Source organism: Narcine bancroftii, chromosome 7, assembly GCF_036971445.1.
Source record: "Narcine bancroftii isolate sNarBan1 chromosome 7, sNarBan1.hap1, whole genome shotgun sequence".
Classification (NCBI taxonomy): domain Eukaryota; kingdom Metazoa; phylum Chordata; class Chondrichthyes; order Torpediniformes; family Narcinidae; genus Narcine; species Narcine bancroftii.
This window is the reverse complement of record NC_091475.1, coordinates 37,548,489-37,572,607: the sequence shown is the minus strand read 5'-3', so window position 1 is coordinate 37,572,607 and position 24,119 is coordinate 37,548,489. Positions and strand designations below refer to the sequence as shown.

The following is a 24,119-nucleotide window of genomic DNA, read 5'->3' as shown; positions in this document are numbered from 1 at the left end:
ACATAGTAGAACTTTGTTGCTCCAGTAGTAATCTGGCGTAGATGGAACTGGGCCTTGGCCTGCTTGAACCAGACTTGTGGTTGCGAGGTCCAAAATACTGGAGATTTTGCATTCTATGCATCCATAGTGAGGTCCAAAATGTCGTTTGGACCATCGAGGTCACCCATATAGCAAGTGAAGTTATCTGTGAGCTGAACCAACAGAACTGTTTAATAGAATCTTTGCATTTGGTGCACTTTCACAATCACCCAACCTCTGAAGTCACACACCTCCCAGAATTCTTTGTCCCCCCCCCCACCCCACCAGAGCTCCTGATCCTGAGGGAGCCCGCAACCATGGACTCCAGTTTAATAATAGAGTTGGCACAGTTTGCCACACAGTCAAGGTTTCAGGTCAGTACCCTTTACTATACAGAGAATTTAACAAATTTATGAAAGTCCTGAATCTATGCATCTGTCAAAGCAAGAAGACAGCTGGGGAACCTTAGGCAACATGATCTTTCAAGTATTGTGATATTGTATTGCTTTCAACAGGATACTATTTTAAAAGAACTCCCATTCTTCTACCATCAAGTATTTTTGTTCTGCAGTAGCATTTACTGTAAATCAGCATTAATCCAATGATGTTTTGTGTTTTAGGTAAGGAAAAAGAAAGTGGTTTTACTGCAATGTTTACCATTTGATGGTAATTTATAACCTGATAGTACCTGTAGAAATAAATCTTCATTGTTTCAACACAATACTTTATTGACAGTACAAATGTCCCCTTACATTAATCAACTTTTCACATTAAAACACAAAGATACAATGCTTTTTCTAAATTCAAATAATTTTTTTATGGATCCTTCAGCTTTAAAAAAATTATCAGCCATATAAAATATTCTGGCCTTGAGGAGATTCCGTAGCCCAAAATCAATGACTGAGGCAAATTCTGCATCTAGGAATATATCACCTGCAAAATTAATTGTTCTTAGTTACTCTATTCACTTTTGTCTTCATTCTGGTAATGCCGATACTCCGGCTTTAATTCCCATGTGTTCTTGTGGGTTCCTTTCACATTGTAGATGCCGATCTCTCTCAGAATCTCCTTAAGGTAGGTCTAGGGAGAAGGAAGGAAAAATAATAAAAACTTGCGGACCAAAACTTCCAAGTTAATGGTTTAATAATAGCAAATCTCCACACATACCTCTAATCCAGCTACATAAATGATGAACAAAGTTTGGTTTGCTTGAGGGGCCACATTGCTCATCTAGGTTTAGGAGCTAACATTCTCAGGGTTAGGGAAACTCAACAGCTGCAATGATTTTAGTGTATTAGCAAGCCAAACATTGTGCAGTGCCAAAAATACTAAGGTGAGCATTCCATGCTTCCTGTTACAGCATAAGCTCATGGTGTTACTTATTCTCCCAATGACTGGTCTCAGAAAAAAGTGGCGGCTCTGCCAGAGCTGTTGTAATGGTAGTGCTGGTGCAAACCCACAAGGAGTGGAGACACAGCGTTCCCGTGAGGTCCAACTGCCCAGTTCAAATACTGTCAGCTCTGTACAGGCTTTGAAAGGTCTGTTAAAAGAGCAAACAGTAGGTTTACTAAATCCCACGACTGCAGGGTCTCAGTGCCTATGATCAGCAGGAGCCACTAGGGGATGCAGACTCCAGGGAAGCAGAGGACTGGTGCAGGCACCAGAAAGCAGGGAGACATCCCCAGTCTGAGCACTGGGCTCTTGATGACTCGAGGTGAGGAATCCACGCAGGCTGTGGGCTGCTGGAGACAGCAGTCAATTGTCTCTCGCCAAGCTGCGGATTGCTGGAGACTGTCTCAAAACTGGCTGAAGGGGTACCATGTATTAGAACCGGGATGCGAGAGGGTGCTGTGTACGCTGAAAAGTTCCTAATCCTATCGGAGGTTTGCATCTAGAGCTCATTGCCGATAGATTGGACTGGACTCTGTGTGGCTGCAGAGGCTGTGGCAGTGCTGAAGGTGAATCCATGGGCATGCGCTGACTCGGGTGGGTGTGGGGAGATCTCTTTTGCTTCTCTTTCTCTGCCAATGGTGTATTTGTCTGCCTTGCATGATGATAAATTGAATCTAGATCTTGATCTCTAGGTTCCATCAAGCACCAGCAATATTCTGGAGCAGTGTAGGAGCTGACGATTCTTTCCACCCAGCAAACAGATGACTGGGAGTGGCATAGCCCATTGAAATGTGTGAGCACACTGCCACTGGTCCCTTCATCAGTTAGTTCTCCATGCTCAACTATGAATTCCTTCAGAACAAGAACTGTTGTCCTCTCATTGAGCCTCCAAGTTAAAAAATCAAACCTCAGTCTCCTCACCAACAAAGGCCAATGAGAGCAGCCACAATTACACTTATGATGTTCAAGTACAGAAATACAGCTCTCACATGTATTGATCACCAACTCCATTAATCCAGGCTCTTAAAATGGAAGGCTTTGTTCAGAAGATGACAGTCTTGAGACTTATCTCTCCAGGATGATTTCCTGATGCCAAATCTTTCCTCATTCTCCCCTTTTATCTGCAAATCCACTTTATAAAAATATATAATTTCTAAATTTATGGCACTGAAATGCGGTGATTTTTTGCAAGCTGCCTATATAGCACCTAAAACTAAACTTTTTCCAGTGAGTCTCAGAACATGTGACAATAAACAATTCAATTCTAACTTAAATAAATCTACTCAGAGGTAAGATTTATGGTAGCTGAAATGAATATTCAGCCAAGGAAAGTTGAAGACTGATTGGTACCATTTAATTTTTTTTTGACCATCCACTTTCACATGGTCAATTCCAACTCATTCTTCCTTCTCTAACTCCTATATCTTCCCTTGTGACTGCCAGGAAACCAACATACAACCCACTCTTATAACAAACAGGATGGGAGGAACTATTGCCACGGTAACTGCAGTTATGCTCAATGGATGAACCAAACCTTACAATGCATAAATCTCGAAGATTAGATTTAATGTTTTGAAAACTGAAGTTTAATAAAATATGGCACATTTTATTGTTTAATAAATTATACAGTGGTTTACTATTTTGTATGTAACATATGAAGCATTTGTAGTCTCTTCCTGAACTTATTTATTTCCATATAAGTCCAGCGTACTATTACTGTTGCCCTTTTGGTGGTTCAAGGTATCCCAGAGGCCTTTTCTCTTTTTTTTTTAAGTTTAGGGGTCATAGATTTAGGATTAATTAGTTAGTTTTTCTTTCTTTTGGTTTTTTTTTCCTGCAAGAACAAGAGATATATTGAATTCTGTCTGTTTATCATTAGTTGAGATATTCATTTTTATTCTAGGATACATGTAATTACTCTGTACCTGTTCTTACACTTTTTGTTGTGTGTGTATATATATAAAATTTAATAAAAATTAAGAAAAAACTACATTGAACGATGCCGAAGGGGAGCAGCCTCTATCATCAAGGAACCACACCACCCAGGAAATGCTCTTTTCTAGTTGATGCCATCAGGAAAGAGATGTAGGTGCGACAGGGATATAAAAATATTCCTGGCTTTGTTTACACTAAGGAGTTCAAACCATTTACTTGCCTCTGCTGCCATCTTGTTTCTTGTGCCACATGCTTTCCAGCTGTGTTTCCAGGCCTCATAAGGTCTCAGGTACCTGCACTACATTAACTGTTGGTCTCTTTGCTTCTCTTGCCGTATCCAACGGACCATCTTCGCCTCCATGTACAGATACCAGCGGATCCTCACTTTCTCACCACCACAGCTCACTCCCCATGATGGAGTCAGGCATTCTATGCTCACCTTCTGTATATCAAGGATAGAAAGCTCACCTCCCTGGAGAGTGCAGCCTCTGCAACCTTCGACGCACATCTCCACCCTGGCAGTCCACAGGACTGAACCTCCATCATAAACTCTCACCATGTCTCCAACGGTATACAGGACCAAGTTTCCATCACGATCTCTCACTCTAACTTCCTCTTGACCTCACCTACCACCACACTAGCCTCCGTTTCCATCAGGGTTAATGGTCATTTGCTTAAGAGTGGGATGAACAAAGTGACCTTGGGATCCAAATCCATACATCCCTCAAGGTTACCACACAGGTTGATAGGATGGCTAAGAAGGCCTATGGGATGCTGGGATTCATTAATAGCGGGTTTAAATTCAGGACTAGAGAGGTCATGTTACAATTCTATAAATCTTTGATAAGACCACACTTAAGTATTGTGTTCAGTTTTGGTCAACTCATTATAGGAAGGATGTAGAAGCTCTGGAGAGGGTGCAGAGATTTACCAGGATGCTGCCTGGATTTGGAAACAAGTTGGGACTTTTCACTTTGGAGAGTAGAAGGATGAGAGGAGACTTGATAGAGGTCTACAAGATAATGAGAGGCATAGATAGGGTGGACAGCCAGAGCCAAGGTCAAAATTGTGCCTTACAGGAGTGAATCTTTGCGATGGGAATAGTCAAATATTCCCATTAGAACTCCTAAAAATAAAACATAAAAAGAAACATCCAGCAGTATGGAGGGCCTAAGATCGCTTGGAATTGGCAGAAGTGGCAATCTCTGTTGGGCCGAGGGACCTTTAACCAGTTCACACAAGTGCAACAACAACTCTGCAGGAGTTTTAAACCACTCAAGCAGGTACAACAACAAGTCCTGCAGGCATTTCAACAATTCTAGCAGCGGACCCATGTACCGGGTAAAAAAGACCCGTCCACGTGGATGGCTACAGGTCAAGCTGAGCTGCCGAGACCTGAGGCTTCTGCTCCCTACCATGCTCCTGGCCAACATACAGTCCTTGGAGAACAAATTTGATGAACTCCAAGCCAGACTTCAACATCAGACAGACATCATGGAGTGTTGATGTGCTTTAGAGAAACATGGCACTGCAGCCCAAGGGTTACACCCTCCATCGTGCTGATTGAACACCGGCGTCTTGAAAAACCAGGGAGGTGGTGTTTGTGTCATTCTGGGAGACTTCAATCAGACCAACCTGAAGAAATCTCTGATAAACTACCACCAATGCGTCACATGCGAGACCAGGTGAACCAACATACTCGACCTCGGCTACACCACCATGAAAAACGCACACTGAGCCATACCATGACTGCACTTCAGCAAATCTGATCACCTGGCTGTAGTGCTACTCCTAGCGTACAAGCAGAGACTGAAGACCACAATCCCAGTGGTGAAGACGGTGAAGGTGTGGTAGAGAGAGGCCGAGGAGCATCTGCAGGATTGTTTTGAATCGGTGGTCTGAAACATATTCAAGAACTCATCGATAGACTGGAATGAATATGCAACAGGTATCACCAACTTCATCAAGATCTGTATAGATGAGTGTGTGTCCACAAATACCAGGTGTTCCTAGAGAATTCCCAACCTGCTGAAGGTATGAACAAGGGCGTTTAAGGCCAGGGATTGAGATCTTTACAAGAAGTCCAGGTACGACCTGCATAAGGCCATCTCTGAAGCAAACTAGCAATTCTGGAGGAAGTTAGACACATAGACAGATACACGCCAGTGATGGCAGGGAGTGCAGGCCATTGCTGAACACCTTCTATGCCTGCTTTGAGAAGAACAACCAAACAATGCCTACTTGAATCTCTGAAAAGGCTGAGGACCCTGTGATAACTGTCTCTGAAGAGGATTTCAGAACATCATTCAAGAGGTGAACCCTTGCAAGACGTTAGGCCCTGACAGCAAACCTGGCAGGGTACTGAAAATCTGCGCCAACCAACTAGCTGGAGTGTTCATGGACATTTTCAACCTCTCATATTGTCAGTCAGAGGTTCCCACCAGCATCAAAAGGGCATCAATCATCCTGGTACCCAAGAAGAGTAGTGGGGGTACCTCAACGACTATTGCCCAGAAGCATTAAATTCTACTGTGATGAAATGCTTCGAGAGGATGGTCATGGTCAGAATTAACACGTACTTAAGTAAAAATCTGGACCAACTGCAATTCGCCTATCGTCACAATTGCTTCATGTTCTACAGGTGTCATCTACTGCATCTGGTCCTCTTGTTGCAGTCTCCTCTACATCGGAGAGGTTGGATGCAGGCTGGGATATTGCTTCGTTCAGCACCTTCACTCTGTCCTCTGTAAGAGCAAATATCTCTCGGTGGCAAACTTTTTCAATTCCCTACCCCATTCCCTTCCCAACATGTCTGTCCATGGTCTCATGCACTGCCAGACTGAGACCACCCGTAAGTTGGTGTAACAACACCTCATATTCCATATGGGCACCCTCCAACTGGATGGCATTAACATAGACTTCTCCGGTTCCAGTAACCCTCCCCCTATCGGCCTTCTCTTTCCCTCTCCTGATTTCTCCTTTCCAGTTCCATCTCCCTTTCCTTCCTTCACAAAGCAACCCCCTCCCCGATCAATTCTCACTTTTCCTCTCATGTACTCCCCTCCCCTCACCTCTTCCTTCCTTTTCCCCCAGCCTTTTTGTCAGGTGCCTGCCAGGTTTTTGCTCATACACTGAAGGCTCAGGGCTGAAACATTGGTTATGTATCTTTACATCCAATGGACGTTACAAGACCAGCTGAGTTCCTCCAGCATTTCTGCGTTTACCAGAATCACAGTGTGTGCAGATTTTTGTGCTTCACAAACATAGAATGTGTGACTACAGACCAGTTGCATTCTGTCATCTGTCTCCTTCATCTCACTTCAATATCTCTGTTCTTCACTATTGCAAAAACATTCAATATAGTCTTGGGGAATAGTGCCTGACCTTCACACCAAACCGATTACACCCTTCCAGACTCAACAGTTGGTTCATTAATTTGGCAATCTGCATTTCCAATATTTTCTTTTGTTACCAGAAATTTCCTTCTATAATTCTAGATCAGTAGTTTTCAATCTTTTTTTTTTCCCCACTCCCTATGCCATAGGTGCTCTGTGATTAGTAAGGGATGACTTCATGTGGTATGTGAGTGGAAAGAAAAAGGTAAAAAACCACTGCTTTAATCATATCTAAATTGATTTGTTATGTCCACTGTTTCATATCTTCAAAGGAAATAATGACAATTTTTCTCAAGCAAAATATTTCATTAACAATTGGGTCTAGAGCAGTGGTTCTCAACCTTTTTTCCCCACTCATATACAATCTTAAGTCATCCCACTGAGCACCTATGGCATAGGTATGTGAGTGGAAAGAAAAAAATTTAAAACCCCTGCTGTAGATCACTCTGCTTTGTCCATTCACATCTCTTCACTATTTTTCTCTTGTCTCACTGTCAATGTCCTTCATCTTTTGACTTTCTTTCATTCTGTCACAGACCTCTTCTTTCCTTTCCCTTTTCTCTAAAAAAAAAGTTTTACTTATTCTCACTTCTGGTGAAAAGTTTTCATGTAAAAGGCCTATTTTGTTTTCTCTCATTGCAGATACTACCTGACCAGCTGAATGATTCCAGCATTTTTGGTTTTGACATAAAATAATGACAGCACCAAATCCTTCCTTGTGACCTCAGATTCCCACTTCTCTTTACCTTCCTGCCTTTCTGCTCTCCTTTCTCTGGACCAGCGTGTCACACATCCTGCTTTTTTCATAAATCCTTTCTTCAGCCACTCAGGCACACAAAGCTGTGGAAAATTAGCAATCCAGTGACCTTGAATCCGCAAGAGAGCTGGCAAATATTACATTTAGTTCTTCCTATCAGGAGTGAATCACTGAAATTTTGTGAAATCCCATCTGGTTCATGACTTGACTGTTAAGGGAGGAAATCTGGAGTCCTTCAGCGGGACAACTTCTTTAACCAATACTGGAGAGTTGTGGAGGCAAAAAAGACATTTAAAGAGGAGATGATATATTTTTGAAAGATCAGGGACTTGAGTGCTCCAGGGAACTAGTAGTTCAGATGAAGGAGGAGATAAGCCCAGAGCACATAATTATATTATTTACTCTTAAGGGGTTAAGTGGCCTACTTCTGTGTCCATTTTTTGTGTTCTTTCCCCAAAACCATTGCTTAAATCAGAAGTTTCCTTATAAAACATCTTGGTAGGTTATTTTATGGCAACAAACAATTTAATAGTTTCATTTCTCACAAATAGTTCCTGTCGTACTGATCATCCGCCACCAGGTGACACACTGTTCCTATTCAATTAGTGAAATAACAGTTGTTAGATGGTCCCAATCACAAGGAAAGACTATAAAAAGCCAAACTATTATTTGGATTGGTAGAAAATTCAAAATTCGGATGCCTGCCGACATTCTTCCATACCTTGATGAAGGGTTCAAGCCCGAACATCTGTTATGTACTTTTACCTTTGCTATATAAAGGACACTGTCTAAGCAGCTGAGATTCATTCTCCAGCATTGTGTGTTTTTACTTCAACCACGGTGTCCACAGATTTTTGTGATTTACTTCAAAATGCGGAAGACTTGAGCAGGATGTCCAGATTGAGTCAGTGGTGAAGGGGGCAAATGCAATGTTAGCATCAATATCTTGAGGAATCAGATACAAGAGCAGGGATGTGAGGTTGAGGCTTTACAAGACACTGACTGGTGAGTACTGGTTACAGTTTTGGGCTCCTTATTTAAGGAAGGATATGCTGGCATTGGAGAGGGTTCAGAGAAGATTCACAAGAATGATTCGTGGAATGAAGGGATTAGCATATGAGGAACATTTGACAGCTCTTGGTCTGTACTCCTTGGAATTCAGAAGAATTCTGAATGTTGAAAGGCCTGGAAAGAGTAGATGTGGCATGGTAATGGGGTGGGGGGGGGTTTAGAAAAACAGGGTGCAACTTCAGGATTGAAAGACACCCATTTAAAACAGAGATATGGAGGACTTTCTTTAGGCAGATAGTGGTGAACATCTGTAGTTTGCTGTCATTGGCAGTTTTAAATAAAGCCAGTCGTATTTAAGGGAGAGATTGAAAGGTATCTGAATAGTCAGGTTATGGGGATAAAAGGAATGATATCTATTCCTTCATCTTTATTATTATTAGATTACAAAGGGAGATGGTTAGGGAGGGAAGTTGGGAGGGACGGATGAAAATATTCACATGTAATTTGATAAATATATTTATGCACGTACTCTTTGATGTAATTTAAAAAATTTAAATAAAATATTTTTAAAAAAGGTTATGGGGAGAAGGCAGAGGAGCGGGGTGAGGGGGAGAATAGATCAGCTTGTGATGGAAAGGCGGAGTGGACTCGATGGACTGAACAGCTTACTTCTGGTCCTCTATCTATGGTCAAAACACTGACTGACCACTTCTACCCCTAGATGCTGCCTGACTCACTGAGTTCCTCCAGTAGCTCATTGTTGCCTGCAATTACAGCTGTTAGTTCTTGTTGCATGGAAAACTCAGCACATAAAATTCTTCTCTGGATAATTCTCAATTACTGGTAGAAAGTTGCACCTTGAAGGGAGAGGACGGAGATGAGGAGGCGCAAAGCCAAGTGAACCAATGCCCATAAATGAATTTTACACAATTCACAGTCAAGTTAATTTTGCACAAGAACTATGTATGCTGGAACTATTCAGGTCAGGAGCAACTGATTTTAAACATACAAAACTGACTTGTTCTCCACTGAAGAAACAAATGGTACCAGGTTAGAAATAAATTCAAACTGTGAAATTGGTCACTTCATGCAGTTCTTTAAATATTTTGATGCCCTCACTACCTTCTAACAAATTGAAATTAAACACTTTTAAAATTCATTTTTTCCAATAGCAAATTAATTGGACAAAAATTTCAACAAAATTACACCTGCTTAAATCTTCACAAAAGGAGACAATGACAATGAGAGCCAACTGGCTAAGTGCGGAGAGGATTGAGACAGAAGACCATGTTCACCTCAGTGACAGGGACAAAGATGGAAGTTTTTTTAAAATGGCTGGTGGGGCACTAGCAAAAAAGTGAAACCCTATTCTTCTTTTCTTTGGGTAACTTTTTATTTATTAATCATATCAACAACAATATCTACAAATGTTCTTCATTAAATATACACCGACATTTTTTTCAAACCCTATTTTTCTTAGAAAGTAAGATACATACTGGTTTTCATGCGTTCTTGTCAGAAAGGCAGATTACTTTGGGTCTGGGAGCAGGAAGTACATGTCGCCCTCCCCCCACAAAATACAGATAATAGGAATGTCATTCAGTGGTTTCCCAGGAGTTTAAAGCATTAAATCTGAGTTTATTTCCAAATATGGAAACTACAACCGCCAATTACATTAAACAAATAAAGGTAAATTCTGCATTGTTGATTAGAATAGTGTGATATTTATGACACTTCTTCAGAGTCAATAAATTGTCAATTGTATTTCAACAAACGTTAGTCTAACAGATTTGCAACGGTGTCACCCATCACTTAAGAACCAGAAGGACATGCATTTTAAGTCCATATATTCCCTGTACTTACAACTGGTTGCTTTGTGATGTCCACCAGGTCTTTAATGTTGTAGTACTGATGCTTCTCAAATGCTGAAAAAAGCATGTCCAGCACTTGTTGCCGGTCGGCTCGGGCACGTTTCCCATCTTCCTTCTTCTTCCTCTCATATTCAATCTAACAGAAAGCTCACGATTAGTCAGGTTACATAGCACTTCCATTTGATATCAGAACAGTCATCTTCTTCGAGGAAACCAGTTCTTTCTCAGTTGCATTGTATCAGTGAAATGCAGGAATTATTGACAAGGAGTCTCTCCCCACCCCCCCAGTATTGGTGCTGCTACAACATATTCTCTCTCTTTTCCTTCTACGATCCACGGATCCTTCCATGAGTATACAAGTAGCCTAGTGCTCTTACAACAGATCTCCACATTGCAACGAGATTCACCAGGGTCAACGCCAGAATAAGTGTTGGAGGGGGGCATTAGCGTAACCCAGTTCAATGCTCGTAAACTCACTCAGCGGGGGGCTGTGGGTGGATGCTGGTGCCTACCTGTCATCGAACGTTATAGCCCTCTGGCGTAGTAAAAGCTGGGAGAGTTACTAGTGACGCTTGATGCACTCTAGTGATGCGGGTGGGGAGTCGTTAGCATGCGCCAAGTTAGATGCTAGTAATGCAGGCGGGGTGGGTTTGATGGCAAGCGATAACCACGAGCTTATGGGGGACATAGGACCTTGCTGGGGAGGGTAATGCCCATGAATGTCCCCCTTGGCACTGACCACGAGACTTACAGTATTCAAGCATGCCTTTGGCAATCTGTCCTCCAGAAACAGCTTCATGAAGCGGAGAAATAATTGTGAAATAACTTTTCTGCACAAACAGATCAACAAACAACCTCCTGGCAGATAACTCTGAACAATTCATAGCTCTTCCAATTTCACCAATAAAGAACACTTTTTTTTTTTGTAACTTTTTTCCTCTGAGTTTTCTCTATCGGATTTTGATGTCTGCCTGGTGCCCTGCATATGAGCAGTCGGATATCTGCTGCCTTGATCAAGTGGACAACTTCCCCATGTGACAGAGGCAGGAGAGAGAGGACGTGTGAAGATAAAGCAGTGTGTGAAGTTGATGATAGCCTTTGGGTATTCTATATTGTTTGTAATTTATGGAAGGGAGTATTGAGCAAAATTTGCCCTAGGCCAGGATTTCCACCTCTTTACTCCAGGTGAAAGCCATTATTTAGTTGCCGGATGAGCAATTATACTGTTGTAGTAATTCTAGCTGATTATTCCTGTTATATGAGGTGAGAATGTAGATCAATCTCCCATCCACTAACAACACCTGCGTGAGGCAATATCTCAAGAAAACTTTCTTTCTTTGGCTTGGCTTCGCGGACGAAGATTTATGGAGGGGGTAAAAGTCCACGTCAGCTGCAGGCTTGATTGTGGCTGACAAGTCCGATGCGGGACAGGCAGACACGGTTGCAGCGGTTGCAAGGGAAAATTGGTTGGTTGGGGTTGGGTATTGGGTTTTTCCTCCTTTGTCTTTTGTCAATGAGGTGGGCTCTGCGGTCTTCTTCAAAGGAGGTTGCTGCCCGCCGAACTGTGAGGCGCCAAGATGCACGGTTTGAGGCGATATCAGCCCACTGGCGGTGGTCAATGTGGCAGGCACCAAGAGATTTCTTTAGGCAGTCCTTGTACCTCTTCTTTGGTGCACCTCTGTCACGGTGGCCAGTGGAGAGCTTGCCATAGAACACGATCTTGGGAAGGCGATGGTCCTCCATTCTGGAGACGTGACCCACCCAGCACAGCTGGATCTTCAGCAGCGTGGACTCGATGCTGTCGGCCTCTGCCATCTCGAGTACTTCGATGTTAGGGATGAAGTCGCTCCAATGAATTTTGAGGATGGAGCGGAGACAACGCTGGTGGAAGCGTTCTAGGAGCCGTAGGTGATGCCGGTAGAGGACCCATGATTCGGAGCCGAACAGGAGTGTGGGTATGACAACGGCTCTGTATACGCTAATCTTTGTGAGGTTTTTCAGTTGGTTGTTTTTCCAGACTCTTTTGTGTAGTCTTCCAAAGGCGCTATTTGCCTTGGCGAGTCTGTTGTCTATCTCGTTGTCGATCCTTGCATCCGATGAAATGGTGCAGCCGAGATAGGTAAACTGGTGACCGTTTTGAGTTTTGTGTGCCCGATGGAGATGTGGGGGGGATGGTAGTCATGGTGGGGATCTGGCTGATGGAGGACCTCCGTTTTCTTCAGGCTGACTTCCAGGCCAAACATTTTGGCAGTTTATAATAAAAGACCCCATCACCTTGCACCATGGCCATGCACCTCTTGGATCAAGGACAGTTGCTTTCTGACAGATATCAGGTGCTTGAACTTCTCCGCACTACCCTTAAGATAACATTATTTCAAGTCCACCAAAGATTTGTCTGCTCTACTTGCTCAGACTATTTGTATTACATTACGGAAAATTTTGAAGATTTACAAAAAGAATATAAGAAATAGAGGCAGAAGGAGACCATATGGCCTGTTAAATCTGCTCCACCATTCAATAAGATAATGGATGGTCTGCTCATGGACTCAGATCCAACTACCTCAATTTCTCCAAATATTATTATTTTCCCTCTTCCTTAAACCACTCGTTTTTTAAAATCTTATGTTTTGTGTGTTTTATGTACCTGGAAAGCTGCAACAAGTAAGACTTTCATTGCATCTGTACAGTGTATATGACAATAAACAAACTTGAGAAACCTGAGAGACTGGGAGAGATCTGCACTATCAACTTCTATCTGAGCAGCATGGTTAGTATAGCGGTTAGTGCAACAATGTTACAGTGCCAGTGATCGGGACCGGGGTTCAAATCCCGTGTTGTCTGAAGGGGGTTTGTACATTTTCCCTATTACTGCATTGGTTTCCTCCAAGGTCCAGTTTCATACCTGGGGGGGTGGGGGGGCGGTGTAGATTAATTGGATGTAATTGAGTGGCACGGGGTCATGGGCCAAAAAATTAAATTTTAATGTGGACAAAACTCAAACAGATGATGGCTATCTTCCCATTTGTCTTTGACAGTGATAGCCTGGAAGACTTGCAGCAAAGAAAAAGATGACCTGCACTGTCCAGTTGACAATCCAAGGGTCCTGAAAATCCTAGCCAGTAACTGCACTGCCTGGCTCTTGCAGCACACCTGACTAGACTCTGAGATCAGAGTCACAGCAAGGATTTGAGCACTTTGTCCCAGGTTAAAAAAAGGCGGTGTTGCCAGAATGCTGTATCGGCAGCACTGCTGCTTGTGCAGACCTAGGAGAGCAAAGACACAGTGCTACTCCAAAGGTTTCCACTGTCCAATCCAAGTGGCTCCGTACAGGCTTTAAACGGCCTGTTAAAGGAGCTGACTATTTTTAAGTAAAATCCTGTAACTGTGATGTCTGTGCCCAAGAAGGCACCACCTATTCTCAGCAATGACCACGAGGAATTTCAGATTCCAAGGGAGCAGCAGACCAGAGTGGGGCATCAGAAATGGAGAGAGACAGACCCCGATGAGAGGCAGAGGAGACTACCCGACAGGACAGTGACCATGGCAGCAGACTCATGAGAGCTCAGTGGCTGAGGGACCCACCCAGGCTGCAGTCTGTTCGGCACTGTTTCACGGGAACCATGGACACTTGGTACCTCTGAAGGTACTCTCTTTTGCTTCTCTTTTTCTCGTACCGTAAGGGGAGCCAGGCACTACTAACTGCAACTCTTTATCTGTGACTAACTATGACTCTTTATCTGCGCTACAGCAGACAGAAGTATAGTACATCATGTATGTTACATTTTTAATGTATTATGTGACAATAAAAGGAACTTTACATTTAGCCTATATTTCTCTAAACCTATCCAAATATCCATACGTGTTTTGTGAAAATTGCAATTGTATCTGCCTAAATTACCTCCCATTCCATACACCAACTACTCTCTGTGTAAAAGGTTACGCTTCAAGTTCCTATTAAATCTCTCAGCCCTCACCTTAAACTGATGTCGTCGGGTTCTTGATTCCCTTACTCTGTGCAAAACACTATGCATTAATTCAAATTATTCTTTTCATGATCTTGTACACCTCTTATGAGATTACCCCTTATCCACCTGCCCAAGGGCGTGATACAAATTTTATCGTATTTTCCTCTGCAGTCATGCTCACACTTTGGATAGAGAAATGGAGGAAGCAATAAAACTTTATGCAGTCAGCCCACTTTCATAGCTTGCCCATAATTTGCAAGTGTAACAGATTATCCTTAGTATAATGTTAAGACTATATCTTATCTAGATATGGTTTAATAAGTTAGTTGTGGGCTGGTACACGGTCACACACAGGTCACAGCACATTTACAGATACATCATTGCACTCAAAAAGTGTTCATTCTTGGAGTTGCAGCGTCTGGGACAGACAGAGCTAATGGATTTTATGGATCTTAATTATTCAAGAACTGTTGAAGGAAGCCATCTGTTTTTAAATCAAAGCCACTAGAGCCTCTTGAACAGAGATGAGCTCAGTGGTGTTATGGATATGGAATGCTTTTGAAAAAGGAACAGAATTTTGGGAGAAATAAAATTGATGGTCAAGTAGTTTCCAAAAATTGAGACTCACCTCGGTCACATGAATTCAGACATTTTGAGTTCAGTTTAGAGAGTACAAAAGTCAAAACCTCTCTGACACAGGGCTTGAAACCTTGTGAAAGATAGGGTTGAGTTACAGTAACCAGAATTGGTGCTGTTGTGTGTGTTACTCCTGGGAAAAGGGGAACACAAAATCAGTGGTTTCTGTAATAAGGAAGACCACTCTGCTGTCTCTTTGGAAAAGAGGAGAGATTTCTACTGGGTCTATTTTTGTATGGCCACTTCATTTAACCCTTGTCTGGTTTGTGGAAGAAGATAACCACATTTGTCTGGGTTTGTGAATTCATCATGGAAGAAAATAGCCACATTATGATTAAAGAGGCCTGAAATTATGATGTTTAAAAGTGCTTTTTAATTATTTCTGAACCGAGAATTTAAGACCTTGATTAAGACTAAAATGATACTGAACTTTTAAAGACTGACTTTTCAGAGTGGGGCTTTAATTATACACACACATAGTGGGGTCAAGTTTAAAGTTAAGTAAGTTTAGAGATAAGTAAGAAAAATTACATTGTTAATAGTTTAATTAAAAAACTATTATTTTGAATTTATCATTGTCTGGTGACTTTTCCATTGCTGTTCCTATGTTAGTCCTAACAAAATCCCTTTAGTCCCAAAAATAATTGAAAGAGTTGTTAGTTCACAATACAAGAGTTAATCAAAAATATCTCTCTATGTAGAAACAGTATGTAGATCAAAATGTCCTATCCTTGAAATTCTTTTGGAAGGCATTTTTTCATTTTAATTTTTATTAAAAACACGATTGTGTTTAGTGAGTGGGTAGTGCACTTCTGGAAATTTGAGTCATACCCAGTGTGTAGGAGACATAACACATGGATATTACAATCACAAGCAGCGATTCCAAATAGCATACTAAGCATAAAATGTAAAATGTTTCTGTGGAAATAAGGCCAATAAATGGCAAGGGCATTGCAATCAAGTTAGCCTTAACTGGGTGGTACAGTGACACAGTTAGCATGGCTGCAGAGATCTGGATTCAATCCTGAACTCAGGTACTGTCCATGTGGAGTTTGCATGTTCTCCCAAGTTTGCTCGGGTTGGTGGGTTGATTGGCTACTGTAAATTGATGCACATGTATCTGAGTGGTAGAATGTGGGAATAATTGATGGGAACATAGGGATTATAAAATTGTATTAACGTAAATGGATGGTTGATGATTAATGTAGTTTCATTGGGCAACAGGCCTGTTTCCATGCTCTATGAAGCAATCATTCCATGGAGGGCAAGTAGCCTGATGTCCATCGCTGGGATAGTTGGAACATTTGAGGTATTCATTGGGTACCTGATAATTCTTCCTTTAAGCGGTAATTGCCTGCTACACCCCTCTGCTGCTAATATCTTAGGGCCTGTCACAGCTGTCCATCGGATCCCACGTCCACATGTTGGACCCCTGCTGCATTTTTCCATCACTAATCACAAACTGCCTGCCTCCTTACCTTGCCAATCACCAATGCAGATGGCATCTCTCCAAGCTCCATCCTGAGTCCAAATGGAAACTCTTTCAAGGTCTGACTCAGCTCTCTACGCTGAACCTCACAACAAGCTTCCCAATCCTTAGCACAAATGATCTTCTCTGGAAGAGATGACAGAACATAGACCAGTACAGCACAAGAACAGGTCCTTCAGTCCACGTGTCTGTGCTGAATATAATGTTCAAATCAAACCAAAACTTGACTGCTTACACTTGATAGACATCCCTCCATTCCTTTCATATTCCTGTGGCTATCTAGAATACTTTTATTTATTACTTTTGTTTCTGCTTCCGCCACTCCTCATTGCAGTCCATTCCAAGGACCCACCTCTCTCTGTGTAAAATATTTGCCCCGCACATCTCCCTTAAAATTCCTCCCCATCACCATACATGCATTTAATATTTTTACCCTGGGGGCAAAAATTCAGACTGGTCAGTTATTAACTTTCATCAAGTAACCTGGTGCATTTATCTAACCTCTCCCCATAACTCATACCCTCTAAACAGGCAACATCCTGTTAAACCTCTTCAGTACCATTTCAAAAGCCTCCACTTTCTTCCTGTAATGGAACGACCAGAAATACACACAGTATTCCAAATTGAGCCTAAGCAAAGTTTTTATAGCAGAATATGACCTCCTTACTTTTATACTCACTGCATCACCCAATGAAGTCAAGCATACCATACACCTTCTTTACCACCCCATCTACTTGTGAAGCCACTTTTAATGAGCTATGGACTTGGACCCTCAGATCCTTGCTTTTAAGAGTCCAGCTGTTAAACTGCATACTTTTTCCTTGCATTTGAGCTCCCAGAGTGCAAAACTTTACAGATGTCCAGATTAAACTCCAAACATCTCACACTCGTCTGAATGCACTCAAAATACCTCATATTTGTCTAGATTAAACTTTACTTGACTTAATTTCTGCAATTATCCAGAATACTTGAAGGAGAGGTTTGCAGAAACAAACCCTGAACCCTCTAAATTAAGACTGAAGAGTTCCTTACTGATTTTTGACATGCCACAATTTGTAACTCTTGTACTTTAATTAGATGTGCAAACATCTTAACCCACTCTTTTTAGATTTCTGAACAAACCGCACACTAATAAAATAATGTTGCCTTTGCTCTGTTCTTACTGATCTCTCTCTTTAACTGCAGACTGGTGTGTTTTTACTGCTAGGTGGTACAGGAGCATCAAAATCAGGACTGCCAGTCTGGGAAATTTCTTCTTTCTGCTGGTTATGAGATTAGTGAATAGTATCATGTGGGGAGGGGGCTGACGTGGCCGTATGAAGAACCTAGGCAGATATGGGTTGGAAGAGTTCTCTGTGAAGATTGATTAAAAGACCGATTTTAAAGTAATCAAATCAAAGATTTTATGTGCTAAAAATAAAAGATTGATGGGTAAGAAGAACAAAACCCAGAAAAATAAAACTGAAGAAACTCAAAAGTCACTGAGAATGTCGACAGAAAGTCCACAAGGGAGTTATGAAGAAGGTACAGCCACGATGTAGGGACAAACCCAAGGAGGTGGGGGGGGGATTGACACAGAATTTCCAAAATAATAATAGAACTGAGTGAACGATTCTCCAAGGTGGGAAATGTACTAAGAGAAGTGGGCGGAAAAATAACAGTGATGGTGACAGAGATTGAAGACCTGACTTCTCAGGTCGGCCAGGTTGAAAGTGTTCTGATAACGATACCCTGAAGGAAAATACAAAGAAGAGGAAATCGTATAAACTGCTGCTGGACAAAATCGACCACATGGAAAACTTCAGCAGAAGAAATAATCTCCGAATCGTCAGGTGAGAGAAGGGACCGAGGAGAATGCTCTGGTGAATTTCTTTGAAGAGTGGATCCCACAGGTGCTGAGAGTGGGAAAATTCAAGGAAAAACTACTTATAAAGCCCATCGAACCCTCGGCCCCTGAGAGCAAATGATCAAAGACCACAATCAGTCCTGGTAAGATTTTTGAGTTATCGAGATCGGGAGGCTATGTTAAGGGTGGCAGTGGGGAAAACGGTACCCCAGTTGAGAAGGAGGAATGGCGCTATTCTTTCAGGACTTAAGCACTAGTTTGGTAAAACAAAGAATCTGACGATGTTAAAAGACAATTAATAACACATAATATAGACTCGGTCCCTCCAGTGGAATTTCTCCTTCCCGATCTGGATCTGTGCCCTGCGGGTGCCGTAGGTCCTGATGGTGGAACCGTTGGCCGCCTGCAGGGATGGACCTCGAGATCAGGTGCGAGTCTCTAATGCTGTGGGGGGAAGGATTCGGAGCTCAGCCCCTGTGTCCACCAGGAATCAGCGGCCGGTGGATCTGTCCGTCACATGAAGGAGGCTGTTTGTGTGGCCAGCTGTCGCAGCCATCAATGGCGGCTGGCCTGATCATTTCCCTGAAACCCGCAGGGCTGGCGGCACTACGGGCTTGCACTCCCCAGCGCTGGTAGTAGAAACACCAGGTCAACTGGCCCTCCTCTGGCTTGGTCTTGGGAGCGGCTTACGGTCGGCTGGCTCCTGGTCGTGCCACCTGGTTGAGGGCTGCCTCATTCTCCCTCTTTGTGCGCCAGAGGGCATCCGCACGGGCTGCTACTCTCCTCGAGTTCGAGAGTCTTCATCTGTAAGGAGCAGCTGGATGTCCTCCGGCATCTGTTCCAGGAATATCTGGCGGAAGAGAAAACAAGGCTTGTGGTCTTCCGCCAGGGCCAGCATTTCGTCCATTAGCACCGACGGACTACGGTCCCCAAGCCCATCTTGGTGAAAGAGCCTGGAAGCCCGTTGCTGGGGAGTTAGCTTGAAAGTTCCAAGCAGCAGGTCTTTGAGCGCAGTGTACTTGCCCGTAGCCGGTGGGGTGGAGGATGATGTCATCCACCCTCGTTGCCGTATCTTGGTCCTGAGTGCTCACGACATGATAGAACATCGTGGCATCTGAAGAGATGTTGCGGAGTTGAAATTGTGCTTCCGCCTGCCCGAACCACGTTCTCGGTTTGTGGGTCCAAAAGAGGGGAAGCTTGATGGAGACAGCGTTAACCTCTGCTGAATCCATGGTGTTTTGAGTCCAGGAAAACGTCTGGGCTCGCCGGGTTCACCACTGTGGCAGTGGAAAAAACACAGCCATCACGATTGTTTTTATTCAAATTCAGCACCCCCCCTTTAAGGGCAGTATGAGCTCAGTCACCTGGTGCATTGTTATGTCATAATCGCTGCTCATGATGTGCACTGGAAGGGTTGCTGGAGTCAGAGAGAAACCTCTGACGAAGCCATTTCCCCATGGGCTGCCCCACCATGTGACGATACAAGTGGGGCCGGTTCACCATGAGATGTGCACAATACTTAATAGTCATATAAGATAATTTCTTTGGAATAATAAAATGCCTAAGATCGCCATGGAGAAACTGACATGGGGATATAAATTGGGAGGATTAAGATTACCGGATTTAAAAAAATATATTATTTAGCAGCCCAGGCGAGTTTCCTCTCATCTTTTTTCAAAGAAAACAACTCTCCCTCATGGATCCTAATGGGACTTCATACAATGAGAGAGGGTGCAGCAAAGGATTTCATTTATAAATGGAATGTCAAATTAATAAAAAAAGATAACCCCATTCCAATACATATAATTAAAATCTGGCATGAAATCAATGAGAGCATGGGATAAAAAAGAGGGGATATCACCAAAAGCACCATTGTGCCAGAATGAACTATTGCCCATTAACTTGGGCATTAGAATTTTATATATTTGCATGAGAAAGGAATGAAACATTGCTATGAAGACAGGCTACTTATGTCCTTTGAACAACTAAAACAGAATATAATTTGTCAAATTGAACCTTCCATTCTTTCTTCAGTTGAGGACCTTCTTGTAAGAGGGATGGGGTCCCATAATGGTCCCACCCTCAATTAATGAAGTGGAGGAAATGCTTGGACTGGGAAATACTCCTAAATTCATAATTAGATGTATTCTGCTCTCCAAAGTGCAAGTGTTAAGTCAGGCCTACAAAGGTTGAGGGAGTCAGATCTAGGTGTTACAATACTAGAGGAATGCTGGTCTGACTGGTATTTGGACAGTATATGGCCTGGTCCAATATAATTTTCTACATCAACAATACCTTTTACCACAAGAATTACGTAAATAAAAATATGAAATATCTGAAATGTGCTTCAGATGAGGCATCAAAATTGGAACCTTCTTATATTCTACAGGGTTGTGTGTGAAGGTAAGATTATTCTGGCATAATATTGCTGAAGCACTAACAAGAATAACAGGAGTGACTTTCACCCAGAGGTGTACCTTCTGGGCAATTTTACGGATATGAACAATAAATGGACAAAATTTCAAATCTGTTTTGTTAAGATAGCTCTGGCTGTGGCCGTGAAGTCTAAAGCAATTACTTGCAAGTCCGACCCTTCCCTACTTATTGCTCAATGGGCCGGGGAGATGCAAAGTTGTATACCCATGGAGAAAAAAAACTTACAAGTTTTGAAAAAATCTCACACACGCACGCACACACACACACACACATTTTTAAAAAACAGCCTAGAAGCAACAGCAAATCACTTTATCAATGTTTAAACAACAATAAACAAGGGAAGGCTTTTTAAGCATTAAAATTATGTTTAATTCTCACCAAAAATTGCTAGCCATCCCCAAACCCCGACATGTCCCTAACGCTACCACCGATAACCAAGACCTTCCAACCGCTGCCCCTGATTCCCGACACATCCCCACTGTTGCCACTGATCCTCGGGAAGGCTTCCTGGGCCAGTGGAACACTCACTGACAAGTCAGCAGGCTCCTGTCTCCCCATGGGCTCATTTTGGCAGGGGCTGTTCCAGCTTCACAACCTGGTTCTTGATGTTGAACTGGGTTTGGGTACTTGTTTTTATTTTAAATGTACATTGATACACTGCACTGTAACGAGGTGACCTGGTGCAAGTTCAAAATTCTTCTTGAACTTTGGAACTTCATATGATCTTAAAGGTTAAATTCAATGTGGTCATGACATTCAGCATCAAATGTTACCCCTACTGAACCTCCTTGGACATTTCTAGAGGGCTCCATATTGATTTGCATGGAGAAGAGACAAACAGAAATACTTATTTTTTAAATAAATGGTAATAAAGTGGAACTTGACTTGAACTGTACCTCAGTAATTACAATAAATTTGAAACATGAACTTGAGACAACGAATTATGTTACAGACTAACATGGCTGTCAGGTTGCCAAGGTCAGAGCTCACGGAGGCAGGCAGGCAATCAGTTTTAATAAGTAATCCTGATGAAAATATTGGAGTTGAATAAGTGAAATTAAAAAAAAAGTCATAGAAGAGATCGTTTAAATCTTATCAAAGACAGGTTTCAAGGAAGCAGGAGGAGGAAAGAAACAAAAGGGACTGTAGGATGGGATGTGTTCTTCGGCATTTAAAAACAGATAAGAATTTTAAAATTGAGTTGATAAACTGATGGAGATCCAATAGCAGCTGGGAAGGTCAGAGATCATCACTGCATAGAATCAGTGTGGGACATAATTGCAGTGGAGCTTGCAAGAGGGCATTAAGAGGATGATTATCAGGAGGCTCACCTGGATATGATGGAGTGACAAAAGTTAAGGCTCTCTGTAGGCAACAGGCAGCGAAATAAATCAATATCATAAATATGGAAGGAAGGTTTTTTTTGACAGGTAACTTTAGAGAATTCCAGGCCAGTAGGTTATGAACAAAGTGCTTCAACCTGAGCAGAATGCAATCTGCCGGAGAAACTCAAGGAGTTGAGCAGCATCTGTAGCAGAAAAAGAATGATTAAGGATTCAGCCTGGAACCCTTTAATCTTGATGAAGGGTTCTAACCTGAAACACTGGCTATTTTTTTCCCCCAGTGATGCTACTCCTCCAGCAAATTGTGTTCTGTTCCAGATTCCAGCATCTGCAATCTCTTGTAAGTCTTCATCCAGAGAGTGGGCTGGACTGGGAAACGGGCAGACAATAGAAGGATGAAGTCTGGATATTGAAGCTAAAGTTGAACTGAAGGAAAATGCAGAGTGGTTTTTACTGAAATTGAACTGAGAGTTCTTGTGCAATGTTGAAACCAAAGTGCAGAATGTGTAGGCAAGGACAGATCCTCCATGGAGTTAGAGGTAAGGAAGATGATGAATGAGGAGTAAAGCAAGAACAACTTCCAAGAACTTAATGATATGTTGAGGCACTAGATAATTAGAGGTCTAAGGAGAATGTGACAATGTAGTTCAAATGTCCTGTTCAAGTATGGTTGGGCATTGTTTTGAAGGTCACCATGCATTACAAATTTGTGAAGAAGAACATAGGATGAAGGTGGTTGATGAGAGTGATTTCGAAAGTCGAAGGACAGTGACTGCCATCTGGGAACCTGTTACAATCTCAGCTGGCTTTGGGGCCAAGAAAGGTGTCAGGATGGTTCTCTGGATTCTCTTGTATCATACCTCCAAAATCTCCGGGTTTATAGTGTACGCATTGTTGTAATACAGAAAGCATATCAACAGGAAGTTCCTTCAAAACCAATTAAAAACCCACCCCTCTCCCACATTGACCAATGTGCCTGTGGTCTCCTACATGGTCTAATGTAAGTTCAAAGAACAGCACATCCTGTTCATCTATTCTAGGCAACATGCTGCTGTCAGGATCTCAACAATTTCATACACATCTTTTCTGTTTGCATCAAAATTTGCCAGTTCTGCTCTTTGCTGCCCTGCACTATCAACTCCACTTTTCTCTCTCCATCGACTGCCTGAACTGCTGGATTTTTCCAGAAGTCTTCCCTTTGGGTTCTAGTTTCAGCAAGAGAGCTTTGATCTGTATTTCACATCTTTTAGATGCTCTTTTTTCTTTTTCACGCTCTAGAGAGGAAAGAGAGGAGATGGAAGGGAAGGCGAGGAAATACTCCTCTTGTATGATGTGGGAGATTGGGGAAACTGGCAGTGACCCCAGGGACTTAATATGCGAGAGATGCATCTATCTTCAGCTCTTAAATGAACAGGTTGAAGAATTGGAGCTGGAACTGGATGGGCTTAGGAGCATTCGAGAGGCCGAGGGGGTAATAGATAGTAGCTATAGGGATAATGTTATACTTAAGAGTCGGGAGGAGGGTAGTTGGATTATGGTTAGGAGGAAAGGTAATAGATGGGCAGAGCAGGGTTCTTCAGTGGGCATCTCCCTGAAAAACAAGTATGCCACTTTGGCTACTGTTGAAGGGGTTGATGTACCAGGGACGAGTTGTAGTGATCAGGTTTCTGGCACGGAGTCTGGTCCTTTGACTATCAAGGGAAGGGATAAGAGGAGGCATGGGCTTGTGATAGTTAGGGGCACAGATAGGTTCTGTGGAGAGAATGGATATCTTGTATGGTATGTTGCCTCCCTGGAGCAAGGGAATGGGATATTAAAAGATCGAGTCCATGGTATACTGAGAGGGGGGGGGGTGGGAGGGGAAGAGAAAACAGCCAGACTTTGTGGTCCATGTGGAGACCAATGACGTGGGGAAGAAGGGTGGGGAGGTCATGCAGGGCAAGTTTTGGGAGCTAGGTTAAAGGACAGGACCTCCAGAATAACAATCTCAGGATTGCTACCAGTGCCATGAGCAGGTGAGGTAAG

General features: G+C 42.6%; 1 protein-coding gene across 2 annotated transcripts in view; it reads right to left on the bottom strand.

The window, feature by feature from the left end:
• Positions 1-725: 725 nt before the first annotated feature.
• gtf2f2a (general transcription factor IIF, polypeptide 2a) overlaps positions 726-24,119 on the bottom strand; it is a 112,913-nt gene continuing 89,519 nt past the window's right edge. For both annotated transcript variants that reach the window (XM_069889636.1, XM_069889635.1), the window contains 2 exons: positions 10,372-10,515; positions 726-1,098 (listed from right to left, as the gene is read on the bottom strand). In XM_069889636.1, coding sequence (XP_069745737.1) covers positions 979-1,098; positions 10,372-10,515 — 264 coding nt within the window. In that variant the 3' untranslated portion in view covers positions 726-978. The remainder of the gene's footprint in view (positions 1,099-10,371; positions 10,516-24,119) is intronic.